Source organism: Haliaeetus leucocephalus, unplaced genomic scaffold (assembly GCF_000737465.1).
Source record: "Haliaeetus leucocephalus isolate CR32 unplaced genomic scaffold, Haliaeetus_leucocephalus-4.0 Scaffold2, whole genome shotgun sequence".
Classification (NCBI taxonomy): domain Eukaryota; kingdom Metazoa; phylum Chordata; class Aves; order Accipitriformes; family Accipitridae; genus Haliaeetus; species Haliaeetus leucocephalus.
Genome location: NW_010972438.1, coordinates 1062391 through 1078731, shown reverse-complemented (window position 1 = coordinate 1078731; position 16341 = coordinate 1062391). Strand labels below are relative to the sequence as shown.

Sequence of the window (16341 nt, the reverse complement as noted above, 5' to 3'; positions counted from 1 at the left end):
CAGAGCTGCCACCAATTTACTTGGTCTCGTCACCAGTAAATATTGCTGCCAGATCAGCCAAAGCCGCAGGGCGGGCAGGGAGAGGAAAACTACCGACATGGAAAAAACCCGGCTCGCTGCAGCCAGCAGAGCTGGATCTGACCCTCCATCGCCGGGCGCTGCCGCGGGCCAGCCAAGCTGCTGGCTTTGCCATGAGAAGCAGCACTTACGTGGTACCCACGTCTCTGTGCGTGCTCTGTAACACACCGTGTATGATGGAGACCTGTGTAAGAGGGGGCTCAGTGGGTTGATTTTCACTTGAACACCCCCAGGTGCCTGGGCAGGATTCTGCTCGCTCGCCACACGCCAGCAGCAGAGCCCCAGCGCATCCCCGTCTCTGTGCTGTGGAGGAAGGTTTAAAGCTCCCTTCAAACCCAGACCCCACTGCTGCTCGGGACACGTTTCGGGCTCACGGCCCCGCTGTCCCCAGGTCCTGCCCCCCCAGCACAGCGGGTCCTTCTGCTGCGCAGGGACTCGCTGGGGCGATAGCTGTTTGAATCGACTGCTTGGTGGGTGATGTCACCGGAATCACAGAGAGGAAAAGGCCAACTAAGGCAGCATTTTAGTGAAAATATGTCCTAAAATGGGAGTTTGACTGATGATTAGCAAGCACAAAACACAGATATGATATTACCATGTTGAGAGTGCAAGAACCCCGCACAGTCTCAGACGCTGGAAAAAACCCTCCAGGACCCGGAAAGATGAGAGAAAAAGCAGCCTAATTCAGAGCAGTTTTCTCCACAAAAGCAGGCTGTGTCAGGAGGTCAGTATGAGAAGAATCTTGCTGCTAAGATAGATGGACAGATCAATCCAGTGAGAATTTTTTTCCTGGGAAGATACTGGTTTTTGAAGAGTTTCTTCAGTATGCTTTTGGCTTTTCCAACTTAAAGCAATGAACCTGCTCTAGCAGATAGAAAAAAAAAATGTTATTTTAAAGGTACTAGAAGCAAAAACACACGGAGGAAACTAAACTGGGTTGAAGAAGTGGGGAAGGGGAGCACACAGCTCCTTCCCCCTGGACCCTCACGCTGCTGCCTGCAGCTCCCAGGGCTGGAGCAGGCACCGGTGGCCCTGGTGGCCTCAGGGGACCTGGGTGGGACAGGGGAGGTGGCTGGAAGCTGGTGGGCTTCGGTGCAAGACTTCATCCCTCCTGGCACAGAGGAGGTGTTTGGGTTATCCCGGTGGGAGGACGGAGCTGCAGAGGAGGGCTGGAGGGAGCAGGGCTGTGGGGGACCCCAGCCAAACCCACCGGGAATCCATCCACCTCCTGTCTTCTGTGATGTTGCGCTCCCCTGCCACCAAGAACAGAAGAGTAGGCGCTGAAAGCACAGCCACTGTGACCAATTTATCATATTTATTGGATGAAATTGCATTTAAGGGATGCCGTGTCAAAAGGTCGAACTTGTTTTATAAACCCTCAAAGGCTCGGGGGGCCAGTGGGAAACTTTGGACTCACCTGGCAGAGTTTGCTCCCTTCATTGCAGATGGGGCCCCCACCAAGAGGTTACGCAGACACATGCTGGTGTGACTGAAATAACAGTCAATTTAAGCAAACCTACAGTTGTGCTCAGGCTGCAGCCTGTGTTCATGGCATTTGTTTCCCTGGGTGGCTGCACAGGCACACAGGGTGGGTATGCTCGGGAGCAGGCTGGATGAGGCAGCAAGTCCATAAAGAGAAATTAAGGAACTAGCCAAGGCCCCCAAACATCCCTAGTTATGGTGCTGGGGAACATGAGGGGAAGAGATGTCTGACAACGGCCGTGTGCAGGTGCTGTCCCCAAACAGCATCCCTGACGGTCCAGCCCGGCCAGGGTGCCTCTGCTCTCACCCAGCAGGGCTTTACAAAGTTTCGCTTTCCTTAAAACACAGGATAAGGATTTCAGCACCATCAAGTTTCTTTCCTCGTTCCCATGCAGCATTAATAATAAACATAGTAGTGTAGTTATTAATAACAGTAATGACCAGTCCCCTCTGCTAGTGAAGACGTTGAGCACAGGCTGGCAGGCAGAGAGGGACCGCAGAGCTCTGCTTCCCTTCACCCCAGCAGAGGCAAGCCATCACCCCAGGAATTTCATAGTTTCCTGTGAAAGAGGTCCTGCTCATTCATCAGGCATCGAAAAGCGTGCTCAAGCCAAGAATGTATTTATTTTTGATCTAAATATAGTTGAAGTTCTATTTAAAAAACGCCAGGAATGGCAGGACTCCCACCCAAGGCGGTCACGGGGGAGTGGGGGGCGGCACCGGGCGTTGGGTGTCAGCTCCTTGTTCCCACGTGTGCCTTCATCCAGGGATGCTCGTCCCACCTTGGCTGGGTGACGGTTTGGCACAGGGACAGAAGCCCAGCAAGTGGGCGCGGGAAGGGCTGACAGCCTCTGGCTGCTCCCGCTGCCTCCCCCTCCTGTGCCCAGGCAAGACATGGGTGGCCGCAGCGTTCCCCCCCGCACAGGAACACGGGCGGGTTTGAGCGTTTAGCAGAAAGCAGCGAGCTAAAGGTCCCGAGATCGCTCCCGCGGTGTGTGCCCCCTGCCTCTGGTCCCGGGGGGGCTGGGTGGGAGCCGGGATATTGCAGACGGAGGATGTCCGACCAGCCGTCCATCGGCTGCCACGGCGGGATCGGGGTCCTGATTGTTCAGAGACCACCGTTTGGCCCTTTCCACACTGGCAGCAGCGGCAGCCGAGAGGGTGAAGTTTATCTCGTGCTTCAAGAATGACTCGATGAGAGCGAAGTGGGGTTTGTATTTGTTTCTGAACAACCACTAGCAACTGCTCAGTCCAGAAGGAATCTGGCCTGATGACTATTTAGGCTATTTGGATTGCTTCTAAAGCTTATCCAAACTGTCTGGTCCCTCTCTGTTGGCGTCTCAGAAGAAAAACGCCCTCCTCTCTCTCCTCTTTGCCCCAACGGTGTTGTGTGGTCTTCTCAAACAACGGCAAGGTACCCTCCGACAGCCTCAGGGCCAGCCCTCCGCAGAGGATGGGACCCTGCCTGCGGATGGCCGCTGGTTGCATCCCGCTGCCAGCCCGGTCCCCTTGGCAGGGCAGCCCTTTCCGAGGGACCCCAGCAGCAACGCCGGCACCCACTGCCCTGCGCTGCACGGGCCACCTGGCACGATGAGCTGCAGGATCAGCTCCTCGGGTCATTTTTCAGCCTTACACAGGTCAGGGACTTGTTTAACCTGAGTAAGGCCAGACTAAAACTGCATTAGATGCATCTGCCGAAAACAATCTGTCACTGCCAGGCAGGCAGCCTGCTTGATTTATGTGCCCCGCTGGCCTGCTCCACTGCACCTGGCTATAGAAAATGCGTATGTATCTATAAGTACACACACACTTATATGTATATATGGGACGGAACAACTCTGCAGAGCTGTCTAGGGAAACCTGCTCTTACCTCCTTCGTGCTCTGGAGTCTCGAACTTCTGAAGTGAAGGGTTTGCCAAAAAAAGAAGTGACATCCCTGTGGATTTTTAAAGATTGGACAGACTTTTGTTAGGAACAGTCCAGGTGTTCTGGGGCACGCTTACGTAGGCGTGCCCAGGATAAAGAGCCAGTCCAGAATTAGCCATAAAAAAAAACCCTTTAAAATAGGTGTTTTAATAAGAATGCCATTAGTCTTTGTGTTCCCTTTTGCTGCAGAGCACCCGGCGGCAGCGGTGGAGGCCCCTCGGAGCCACAGCGACCCCAGAGCGCAGGCTGCGGAGGTCGTGCATCCACCACCCTTCCCTGCGGCTCCTTCCCTGCGGGCACAGAAGCTCGTTTGCCTGTGGCTCTCGGCATCCTGCCCAAATGGAGGCCTCGGAGCATGCCTGCATGGGGCTTCTGCTTGCAAAATCCCCCAGTAGAACCGGGTTGGTGACAGGCTGAAACCAGCTCTGATCTGACACCCCCAGCACACCCACCCTGGGGGCAGCCTCGGTGCTGGGGCCGATGCAGGAGAGCATCGCCCTGTGCCAAGACGGCAGCTGCTGCCTGTGTCTCTCCCCCTACAGCAAAATCAGCAAAGCTCCTGTCTCTCTTGCTCCCTCTCATCCTCTCTGCTTACACATTTGCAGAAACCGCATGGGTTTTTTTTTCATTTTAGGATTAGCGTTAGAAAACACTTCCTTTACAAAGTAATTTTCAACTCACTTGTTTAAAATTTGTCGGCTGCTGAATGTGTTTCCCCAGTCATTTTTCCCTTACTCTCACCCCTCACAATCCCCGTTCAAGCCGACATATGGGTCTTTTTATTTTTTAAAAATTTCCCAGGCCCTCGAGCTGTGTTCCTCCCATGTGGATTTTGCTGTGATAACCTACTAACTCAGCTGGCACTTCAGTGACAGACGAGTGCCAGGCTGCAGGCGAGCACATCCCTGTTGGATGCAGCAGTCTGTTGGGGGCTGCCAGTACCACCCATGCAAAACCCCTCCGTTAGGCCCCAAACAGCACAAGAACCAAGAACTATGTAAAAAATCACGGCAGAGGAGAGGAGGGTTGTTTGGTTTGTTTTTAAATATGAGTGTTGGTATCTTTCTGTTTGCTTTCACATTTCTGAACTTTTTAGGGTCTGTTTGCTTCATCTCCTCAAGCTCTGCGCTGCAAACACAAGTGTTTGCACTTACTTAAATTAAATTATCCTTACACCTAAAGCAAGCAGAGGTTCTCCTGCAAGTTTTTCTGAGAGAAATGTTGCAAGATGGCTAATAGAAAAAAGGAGGATGTGGCAGAACTGCCTCCTGCAGGCACTTGAGCCAATACCCCTGGTCTGGATGAGGCCAGGGAGCGGGTGCTGTCCCCAGGGGCAGAACTCGTCCCCCCAGCCCACGGGCACAGGGGTGACCCCACGTCCTCTCCCCCCGCAACCTCCTGCTCTCTCCATCCCTGCAGCCGCCAAGGGCATCGCACGCAGCACGTACAGCAAAAGCCTTTTAGTCTTAGGCAATAATTTTCATATCGGTGCAACCACCCCTCAGATGGTGTTAGTGGGTACTTTAAAATGAAATCCTTTAAAGTTAGATTTGCTAATTGGATAGATTTTGAAATATATCATTATAGATTATGTCGTAACTCAGGAAAACTGACAAATAAAATGGGGAAAGAAAGGCACCAGTCATAAACTGCATAGATGGACTGAAAATGTCACTGTCAATATGCATCACTTTAATGATACAGCATTGCAACAAGAAAGGAAAACATCCACAGGGGGAAATCTTTACCCAAAGGCCTGATCCTGCACCCGGTGGGAGGCCTGGAGCTGGCCCCGGCTCTGAGATACAAGTGGTTGGAGGGAGAGGCATCGTGGTTCTCCTCCCCTTCTCCATTTTGTTTGCAGTCCCACACCGGTGCAGTGGGAAGGTCCTGGAGCATCCCCAGTCCCCGCAGGTGCAGGGGGTCGCGGGGTGATTGCTGCCATCATCGTGCTTCTCTCCCAGCACCGGCGCTCAGACGACGGTGCAGCCGCAGCAGCACCTCTCGGGGTAGTCCAGCGCGTGCACCTCGTTTTCGAGCCCATAGATGTAGTAGAGGTAAGGCTTCCCTGAATACTGGCAGTGAACTTCTGTGATGGGGATTAGCTCAATTGTTTGGCGCTGGGAAAAGGAAAGAAGGAAAAGCTCAAATTAAATAAGCGGTTTGGAGCAGATGCTGTATCTCGCTTTAGAGCAACTCATGTAGAGAGGGAAAAAGCCCCAACTTTCAGCCACAAGCCTTGCAGGTCCGAGAGAGCTGCTGCTTTGTGAAGGGGGAAAGAAAATCTGATGGAGACCCACCAGCCCATCACTACAGCCGTCAAAAATTTCCCTAGCTGCAGCCAGCACGGAGGAGCTAGCATGTTTCGGCCCTTGCATCCTAGACCACTTTTACTGCATTTATACCTATTTAAGCAAATTCCTTAAGTCCTTTAAGCCCTTGTTTCCAGTCCTCAGTGTGTTAGCAAATGCCCCCATCTCATGCATGGCTGAGGTCTGCGTGTGAACGTGGTTCCCTCTCCTTGCCCTGAGAACGTGGGGGAGCCGCGGGAGATGGGATGTGCACCAGCAAACACTGCTAGTGGTGGTGAACCATCACCTTTGTGGACACACATCACCTCTGTCCCTTGGAAGCAGGAAGAGCTGTCGGTGATGGGCTGCACCGTGCTGTGTTACTGCAGCAGAAATTGCTGCAGATTTAACCCCTGCTGCTCTGCTCCCTTCCCTGTCTGAGGGCGAAGGAAGCTGCTTTCATCTCCACTTATCTGGTAATTATTATTCATGGCTGAATTACAGGAGATAGCCTGGTATCAGTGCTGCGGTGGCACTTTATCTCCTCACGGAGGGCCCTGCTTTGCTCCTTCCTTTCCTTTGCAGAATGAGTTCGGCAATTCCTGCCTTTCCCTAACACCAACCAAACCCAAGTTTTGGTGAATTTTTCATCTGTAATCAGCCAGGACTGCTGCTAGCTCAAACCCAGCGACATGCACCAGCCCCTTAGTGCTGCTCGATGGGATGGAAGAAGGAAAGGAGCCAAGCGGTGCCCGGCAGCCGGTCAGGTCTCCTGAGCAGCCAGCGCAGCCCTGGGAGCCGCACGGAGCCGAGGGGCAGGCGCCCACCCCGGTTCTCGCCTCTTGTTGCAATTACACGCAAAGTCTTTGTTTTACATAAAGCTCAACGAGCCCGGCAAAGTCTGCCTGGCTCCAGCCCCTCCAACCCCAGAGGGTAGCTGTGGTCCTGATATTTACTTCCAACACATGGCCAATGTCGTAAGAAGCCAGAATAGAGTCAGCCAAGCAGAGGAGAAGAGCCTTTCCCCCCCTGCTTTCTCCAAAAGATGTTGATTATTAAGCGGAAGAACTTCAGCCAACGACAAGCGGAGGGGATGAAAAATTCAATGGTGGGGAAAGTGCTGGCAGAAGGCAGCCCGGATCGGCATAAATACCACGTGGTGCCAGGGATTTGGCAGGGCAGGAGGTTTTCAGCACCTGCTTTCCTATATAGCTAGAGGATGCTTTGGCTGGTGTGCAGCAATCTAGTGAACAAACTGCCTTCGATGCTGAGAAGTGGAAATTATAGGCTGGAATTAAGTTGGAAGACAGAAATTTGCCAAAGAGCTGGTTTTGACAGACCACATGGAAAATCAAACCATCTCCCTTTAAGTTTATTTTGGTCTTTCAGTTTACTTGCATTTTTAATGTGAAACCTTCTCTTTCCTGTGGGTGAAAAGACAGTATGTTCTAGCTCAAGTTTTGCATTTGCAATCATCTTTATAATAGCAGCAACAGAGATTACAACACTCTAGCGAGAATCAGATGGAGTGGAATCCTAATGTTTATTCAAAATTAGCTTCTAAGATAAAAATAGTGGTAATAAATAATGTTTGCCGGGGCTTTGAAAAGGTAAAAGGAACAATAATAACCACAGTCGCCTACATCTTTCAATACGTGCTTGAAAAATTATTTCCCTGGTATTTCGCTTGATAACTAAGATTTCTTTGATAATTAGGATTTCTTTTTCATTTGCTAAAGATCACCTCTAAAAAAATGAAATCGGTTACTATTCTCAACATCTTATTGTGTCTAACCATTAATCAACCTTCATTAGCTGACCCCCCGGGTGCAGGGGTGGGCAGCAGGTGGCGGGGGGACACGCAGGCGGCTCTGCTCCGGGCTTCCCCCTTACCTGCCGGAGGATGCGGGAGGACGTCGCAAACGCCGCGCTGTGCTCTGCGACGGCCCGCTGTGAGGCCAGGGAGATCTCGGGATCGGGAAAGTCGATGATAGGGTACACCTGCAAGAAATAAACCCAGCCGTGCAAAAGAGAGACCCTATTTGTCTGGCACAAACATATTCGTTTCACCTGTTACCGGCACATGCAAGGAAAGACCTGGGCATATAATGGACATACACAGAGTAAATGCTGAGATCAAAGTCCCAAAGGCATGTCCATCCCACCCCAGCAAAGTGTAGAAGAGTCCAAAACAGGGACCGTGCCCCTCTAGACAGCGGTTAGTGCTGCCCGGGGAGCAGGACAGCACGGGCAGAGGCTGCTGTTCCCACGCTGGCAGTTTTGGTTAAAAACCGGCGCTCGGTGACGCTGTGGCCCGACAGGATTCACTGTCACCTTCTTCCAGCAGCGCAACACTGTTAAATTCGAAAGGTTTTTTTTAAAGACTCTCTGTTTTCCCCCGGCATGTGGACAAATTACAGAAGAAATACTGGGCTTGTGGGCAAAGCAGAACTAGTCACGAATGCAGCTACTTCTCGCATAGCCAGGAGTGAGAGCCGTTTATGTGAGGGGCCCACTGATTTTAATGCTTATAGGACTTCAGATCTAAAGCATTCGTTGGAGAGTGACTCAGATGCTAAAGAATCATTCAAATCCCAAAGGGATTCTGCAACACCAGATGCAAAGTCTACACTACAGATGCATGACGCTGAGTAATAGCTCTCTGGGGGAAAGCTGGTCCGTGCTTGGATGGTGCCTATCTCCCCGTCTTGGTACATGACTAAAGTTTTTACAGGTTACTGCAAAACAACTAATAAATAATAAAAAGGCAGAGTTAAATCCTCACTCATTTGCATTCACATAAAAAAAAAAAAATCAAGCTGAGGACTGAGCAGTACAGAAATGGCATTGGCTGTAGGAGAACACTGTGCTTCAGCCATTTTTTGACTGTTTCGCCCCAGGCTCCTGCAGGTATACAGAGGCAGATTCCCTCTGGGAGCCCTGTACCACAGGAGCTGGAGAAGAAATGTCCGGCACTGATGAACATCTTGTTTAAGGGCCCTGCACCCGCAGGTCCCCATGGCAGCACAGCGAGCAGCCCCAGCCCACAGCAGCACCTCTGTGCTGGATCCTGGCTCCAAAGCTGGCAAGATCCGCTCCAGCCTGCAGGATGAGCTCCCAGCGGCTCTGCTGGGTGATGGCAATACCACGCAGCACTCCGGCAAGGGGCGAGAGCCACTGTCCCACGGCCTCTCCCTGCAAAGCCTGCAGCCGACGGCGCTGACGCTGTGCAGGCGGTGGAAAATGTGCAATATAAAAAGCCCCAGGGATGGATCTGCTGGTGGATGTCTCCCACTACTGCTGGAGAGCTGCAGAGAATGACTCTGGGGTGGGATTTCTGCTAGTCTGGCGATGGCCACCAAAAGTAACCTGGGGGGTTGAGCACTGACTGCTGCAGCGCGGGTTGGTCGCATTTTGTCAGGCAGAAAACCCGACCGCTCTCAGTTCCTCAGAGGAAGCTAAGGATGCTCTGTACTACCTAAGGGCAATGGACCAAAGCCACCTCGTTGCTTTGGTCCTGGTGCCGCCCCGTCAGACCGCACAGTCACCCGCGGGTCCCCCTGCGCCTGCCAAAGCATTTCTGTTCCAGCCCGAGAGCTCCCTGGCCCCAGTGCCCCCGCAGGGAGGAGCAAAGTCGCAATCCCCCAGTGCCTGCTGATGGAAAAAGACCCACTTTTGCTGGGTTTCATAACCCCATTGCTCCCTAAGTTTCTCCTGACTGCAGAAATGGGAAAAGCTGTGTCCCACAAACGGGAACTGGGCATGTCCAGAGCAGCCACTGGCCACCGCAGCAGAGACCCACAGCTGGAAGCCATTTCACATCCCCCCTCCTTCACAGCCGCTCCAAGAGGGATCCCCTCCAGCCCCGAGAGTCACACTCACCACCACATTTTCATCTTTAAATATATTCTCTCCACTGACTTTGCTGAGCAGCTCTCTCGGGAAGTTCAGATGATGCTCAGAAACAAATTCAAAGACATTGTTCTTCCTGCAAGAGGGTGGGAAGACAACTGAACGATCTGAGGCTGGTTGCAGGGCACTGAGCTATCTCCAGGCTCTTTCTAAATGCCTGAGCAATGCTTGAGTGCTCGCTGATTTCCGAGGACCATAATCACGCCTGCCTAACCTTTGTGCGCTCCCACGTTAGTTTCTTAATAACCTTGTATATGCAACAACCGTGGATGACTCTTGCATAAATAATCTTGAAATCAGACCTTCATGGTGATCACCTTGCCCTATGGCTTTCAGAGCCTCCTACTCCTTGCAGCAGGAGAGGTCTTTCTTACATTCCCTTTCCAAAGCCACGGCTCTTATTACCGTGAACCATTTTGCTGTATTAGCTCTGGGACACGGGCATGGTTAGTAGCTGATGGTGCCTCCAAAGGAGCTGCAGATCTCATCTGGCAGAGCTGTGCTTGGCTGGGGTAGTGCACCCCTGGGGCCCCAGTGCCCCCCAGGAGTCCTACCAGTGTGACGGGCATGGCTGGGGTGATTTCCAGTCTCTCAGGATGGACAAGATGGTGTTCTGAAAAATGAAGGTCTTCACACAGGGTAATGGAAGGCATTTTGTACAAAAATGGGAAAGTGCTCAGGAAGCACCTGGCAGGGCAGGTAATGGCTTTTTGCTAAACCTCACAAGCTAAGATCTTTTTCAGCCCCATCTGTTATCTCTGGCCCTAGAGCTCCCAAATGGGAGATGCCAGATCAACACCACAGCCGCCAGCGTTGGGCCGTCACTAAAGCCCCAGAACAAGGAGCTCGGCCGCTGCCCCACGTCACCCCTGCCTGCTGGGGGCTTTGGGTCTGAGCTCGTGCCAGGCAGCGGCTCAGCCGCTCCGTCTCCATTTCTGACTTCTTGAGTGACCGCGGACCATCCTTTACCTCTCTGAACCCACTTCGGCTCCCACCACCCCCCATGGACAAGACTGCCATCATTAAGGACTAAAGCTGCCCTGCTAAGCCCCTGCTTCTGCCTGACCAAAGGCAATAAATACTCTCCCAGCTTCTCCTTACGAAGCCCAGCTGAGCTCCCAAGCCTTGAGGTAAAATAAGGAATAGAAGTAACAGCTCTGAACTTCTACCCATGCTGCTTACCACCTTATCACCAGCTGCTTGAAATGTTGGAGCTTTTTCTCTCCCCGACAGGTCGCACAGGTCTTGCTGCCCCGGCCAGAACATGTATTGCACCTTTGGATGCAACAAAAAGGATTTTAAACAGGATTTTAAACACCGCCCACTTTCAGAAGCCTGCAGACCCGAGGGTGATTTATTTCAGACTGTTTGTGTAGCTCAGCTCAGTCAGCAGCTACAGGAGTCTATGATAGCACATGCACCGCACATACGTCTTCCTCTGGTCTCTGACTCAAGGGATGTAACATATTTGCTGGAAAAACAAATGACTAATGCCAGCCTCAGATCTATTTGTAAATGTGGAATTAGTCAAAGAATGTATTTGTACATCTAATTAAGGATAATCACAATTTCCCCACACAACGGTAGGAAGGCGAGTGTCACTTTGAACATGCTGCTGCCCGTGCTTCTAACAGATGCAGGAGGCATATGCTTGTGCATGGAGCATTTTGATTGCATCAGAGCAACACAGATTAGCAGCAGTTAACAACTGATTCATTAAGGCTCTTCAAGCCATCATTAGCCCCAGTGGATTCATGCTTTAAAATGACTGCCATGATTATGCACGATACCATCTCTGTTATTTTAAACTTAATGGAGCCACATAAACAAAACAGTTTTAGAACAGTGCCTTCTTTTTTTGTCACTTAAAGATAATTTTTAAGCCTGTTAAGTTTCATGTTTGGAAAAAGGCTGCGCCGGTTGTGAAACCTGCCAAACCCCAACTGGGCGCTGCAGGAACCAGACCGAAGAGCAGCTCTGAAGTTTGCTGCTGCCATCCCAGGCTGGCTCCTTCCAGCCCCGTCCCACCCCCTTCCCCAAGTCCACCAGCATGGGAGGCTGAGCATGGACCTGGAGAGACTCAAAGTTGCAGCTCCTGAAGGTCTGAGAAACTCTGCTTTCATTGGAAAATCCAAAGCTTTCTCCAGTTTCCCAGAGAAGCTGGGAAATGCGACAGTCTTGTAACAGAAAGGTAAAAAAGATGGAAGAAAAGCAAGCTAAAAAATTATTATTTTCCAAAGGCTTAAGAGCTTCTCTCACAAATTTGGGATACCAGCCTGGTTTCTGAATGCTGAGGGAGGGCCACACAGAATGAATAATAGATGTTAAAATGAAAGTTCATTTAAAAATCAGAGGGCGAAGACTATTTCTAATCATTTTTCCTGGAGAATAAAGCTACTGCTGTACTGCTTTATCTGTTAAGTGGCCTTCATGGTAGAAAATAGAAAAAGGACACAGACATGTAGAGCATGCTCCAACTCTGCACTGTAACCTCTGCCAGCAGCACGCAAGTGGAGCCATTTTGGCTCAGACATACCAGATTAAGGGCTTTTTTTTCCCCTACCAACTTTCCAGTATTTTCCTCCTACTGGCAGACCCTCAGCTGATAACCTCCACCAAGCCAGTAGGACTGGGATGACTGGTTTCTACTAAACATAGCCTAAGGGAAGCAATACGCTCCGAGCAGAGCCGCACTAACTGACGCGCAGAGGAGCCCATCGTACCTTTTGCGACCTGTACCTGAACAAAGCTGGCATCTCTTTTGCTGCTTTAGTCTCCGCCGGGATCCCTTGCACGTTACACACCTCGTCTACAAATACACCGAAGAATTAAAATAGGTGGTGACTGCTAGAATATAAATGTCAGGTTTATAAATCAAAAGCTTTTATGCACATTATCAAAATAATTGCTAACTCAGGCTTGAAGAGAAAGGCATATGCCAAGTACGTACATTGCAAATAAAGAGCGTACAAAATAGCTCATAAATTGTGACCCTGGATTAACGAGGTGTTCCAGTCAAATTCACCAGTGATGCAAACTGGACACACAGTCTATGTTGAAATGCCTTTTTTCTTACATGCTTGTTTTTCCACTGTTATTTAGTCCTGTAGTTAATAGTATACTTCTATTTAAGTATTTGTGTTTAATCAGATTAACTTTAATTAAACGGCAAATTTGTGCAATAACAATACATCTTTTGGCTGTCTGGGAATATCTGTGCAGAAGAACAAATAAAGACAGGAGGCCAGATTTGTAGCTGCACTCGTACCCCTGGGTTAAACCTCCTCTCCCATTCAGAAACCCCAAATACAGGACTGAGCATATCTGAAAGACAGCAAACAGTTTGCTGTATTTCATGCCTAAGATCTGACCTCATTTCAACAGCGCAGAAGCAAATTCTCCTTTTCCTCTCACCATCATAACACATAGGCTATTGATTGAGGATGGGGTAAGACATCTTTGCTACCTGGGCAGGATTTTGACAACCCCATTCAGCAAGTCTGCAGGACCCGGGAACATCAGCTGGGAACTGGGCTGAACACGAGTGGGTTTGGGATGCAGGGTGGTAAAGGGGGAATAAAACAGAACTTGCCCTCAGATTTCCAACCCTCGTAATAAGTACAGTAATAAGATAGCACCTGTTATAATTTTGCAAATGGACCCCAAACTTAGAAGAATGGAAATGCAGGCTGCCTGGCAGAAGGTTTCGCAGCTCCTTACCCGACCTGCCCCGTGGCACACCCCGCACTTGGACCGGCCGTGACCATGGCATCTGTGACAGTCCTGAAATCAGAAGATTATTCATGCACAGAGCTGCCCAGGGATTTTAGATATCTCATATTATGCACAGGCACTCTTCCTGCATCTAAATCCGGTGATAAAATTCTGGTCCTAACAGGAGAGAATCCAACACCATAAAATTGTGCTGTACGACCATTAAAGGAGTCATAAATAATAATTATTTAACAAAGGCAAATGTCCACGTAGTGCTGGCAAAAAAAAGTAATTTTTTTTCTTTATTCATTCTTTCACTTAAAAAGTAAAATAAATTGACCAGCTACAGAGCTTGTCAAAAGCTAAATGGGATCTGTCATGCAAACAAATGTCCTGCTAATGTTGAAAAAAAAAATTTAACAAAGGAGGAAAGGTTATCCAGTGCTCTTTCTTGAAAAGGCTGCAGCAAGATTTGTCCCCAAACTTCTAGAAGAAGAAAACACCAGGAAGAAGGCATCTCTGACTAATTTCCCCGGTGTTCAATGAGGAAAAAACCCATGAAAATGAGAACCGTAGTGAGGTGTCCATCGAGGAGCTGAGGGTCGCGGGGAAGGGACACTGCCCCGGCTGGGGGCTGCTCCCCGAGCCCCGACAAGCCCACCGGCCGGGGAAGGGGGTCCTGCGAGCGGCCGACAGCGAGCGAGGACTCACCCTGACCAGTGCCGAGCCGGGCACCCGGCAGCGCCGCATCTGGCCCTGGAAGAGTGGGGGGGGCCCGACCTCCATGTCCCAGGGGTCCAGGGGGGCATCTCCGGGGGGTCCAGCTGCTCCGGGCTCTGCAGGAGGGATGGCATCTTATCCACCTTGCTGGAGGGGGTGCTTGTATGCTGGCCGGCTCCTGGTGCTGCTGGGGACCGGCCAACTTCACTCCCCATCCCCACGCAGGTGTCGCACCAGGGACAGATCCTATGCAGTCCATGCCTCCCTGAGGTGCTGAGCATCTTCCTGCCACCACAGCACAGCCCCCGTCTCCCCCCAGCCCTCCCAGCAGACCCCCCAGGCCAGTGCGGGCATCTGGGATCAGCTGCCACCCAAAAGCCAGGGCAAGGGTCCCCCACACTCCTCAGCAGGTCGGTAAAAAGCTCCGCTGCACGCAGGTGCCCATCTCAAGTCTTGACAAGCTTTGAGTATACATGGCACTTGGTAGGAAATTACTGCTGCGCAGGCAGGGAACAAATGGTCTCTGCTCCCTGGGCATGCCACAAAACCTCCCCTAACGTGAGGAAAGCAATCTAAGCTTGTAAAGGAAGGCATTTTGCCCCAGGTTCACGTTTGCAGAGTGCAAACAGCCACAAGGGATCAGATAAACCTGATGCACGTTAAAGCAGGCTCAAGTCATCTCCAGGAGCCACACGAGTCCTGGACAGTGAGCGCTGCCACAGACCCCAGCACATCCCATGAGAGCTATTCCAGCGGGATTCAGGGCAATCACTTACTGGTGAAGGGCTCGAACGCCCACTCGCTTAACCTCGACTCACTGAATGTCTCCAGTCGATACTAGAAGAGAAAAATCATGCACTCACCACAAAGACAATTTGCACAAGGCAGGCATTTAAATTTGAACCGTGACTTGCTAATAATGGGTCTCAGGAGCATTCCCAGACTCTTCTGTCTCTGAGTACAACTGGCATGAGAAAAACTGGTTGGCACTTTCACGGCAAAAGTGTATTTTGCCATTATTTGGAGAATCCTGTGGCTTATTTCTTAGGGAATGCCCAGATAATGTTTCTGAGTAATCTGAATAATCTCAGAAGTGGAACTAACACCAGCGTAAAGGAAGATCTGCCCCACAGTGCCTATGAAAGGGCCCTCCCAGCACCCCGCTCCTCAATGCTCTTGCATTATCCCCTCCAAGAAGCCCCAGAAAAGGGAGCAGGGGTGGGCACAGCAGCACTCCCCTGGACAGCTGCCCTGGCAGAACCTGCACCAAAGCCTGGCACAGAACCCACCATTTCGGTCTGTTGGGTACTGCCCCGTGGGCAGCGATTCCCCAAACCAGGACTGACTCAAGAGCCAGCTACTAACCGCAGCAAGCACCAGATCCACAATAACTATTTTCAGTGGGAGGAATGACAATAGGGAATCAAAGCCCACAAGTTTTCTGTGAAATTAAACACTGCCAGAATAGGTTTACAGCTGGGGGGATGCGTGGCATTGCAGGTCACTCTGTGCTTGCCTGAGCCCAAAATACCAAGCTGCAGGGCAGGTTCCTGTGGTTTAGGTAAGGAAAGGGCTCTTTTGCCAAAGCTAGGATGTCAGAGAAGGCTTCCAGGGGTTTTGCCAAGGTGGTGCTTTACTGTAGAGGAGGATGGACCTTTCAGCTATAAAAGCCTGCAGCCAGCTCTCAGGTAGACTTTTCTCGGAAAGCGCTTGTATGTCTGCGTTTAAAGCAGGATGAAAGCCATTTAATTTAATGAATGGATGGTTCTTCGTGGCCCGGTGTCACTATGTAATTGGAAATTACCCCAGCCGCTCAGAAGAGGTGCCCAAGAGGCCAGGTCTGGAGGCACTCACTCGGTACGTCCCCAGCTGCCGCAGCCGCCGGATGGCCAGCGCTCCGGCCGCTCTGCTCCCGTAGCAGCATCGGGAGGCCATGAAGCGCAGGAGGGCTCGCCTGGCCGCCGCCTCTGTCATCGGGGGCACGCTGGGAGGCAACGAGAACAAAACAGGTTTATACTCTTAACCTCTCCTAAAGAATTAGCTGGAACCATTCAGTGTATTTAACCTACTGCAAAAAAGTGAAGGAGAGCCTGTTTGGGAGCACCCACCTCCTTTACACAATCACAGCTGGCATCTTTCTCATTACAAAAGAAAAAGAGATTTGCATTCTAAAAAATACCTTCATGTAATATCTGTAAAGTTAGTATTAAAGAGTGGT

General features: G+C 50.9%; 1 protein-coding gene across 1 annotated transcript; it reads right to left on the bottom strand.

The window, feature by feature from the left end:
• Positions 1-5459: 5459 nt before the first annotated feature.
• SSUH2 (ssu-2 homolog (C. elegans)) lies at positions 5460-16115 on the bottom strand. Its single transcript, XM_010570337.1, has 9 exons — positions 15978-16115; positions 14900-14960; positions 14115-14239; positions 13410-13472; positions 12413-12498; positions 10872-10964; positions 9660-9765; positions 7671-7778; positions 5460-5606 (listed from the first exon to the last, which is right to left on the bottom strand). Exons 1-9 carry the CDS (start codon positions 16095-16097, stop codon positions 5460-5462), a joined length of 909 nt encoding a protein of 302 aa, XP_010568639.1. The 5' UTR covers positions 16098-16115.
• Between the last annotated feature and the right edge of the window lie 226 nt (positions 16116-16341).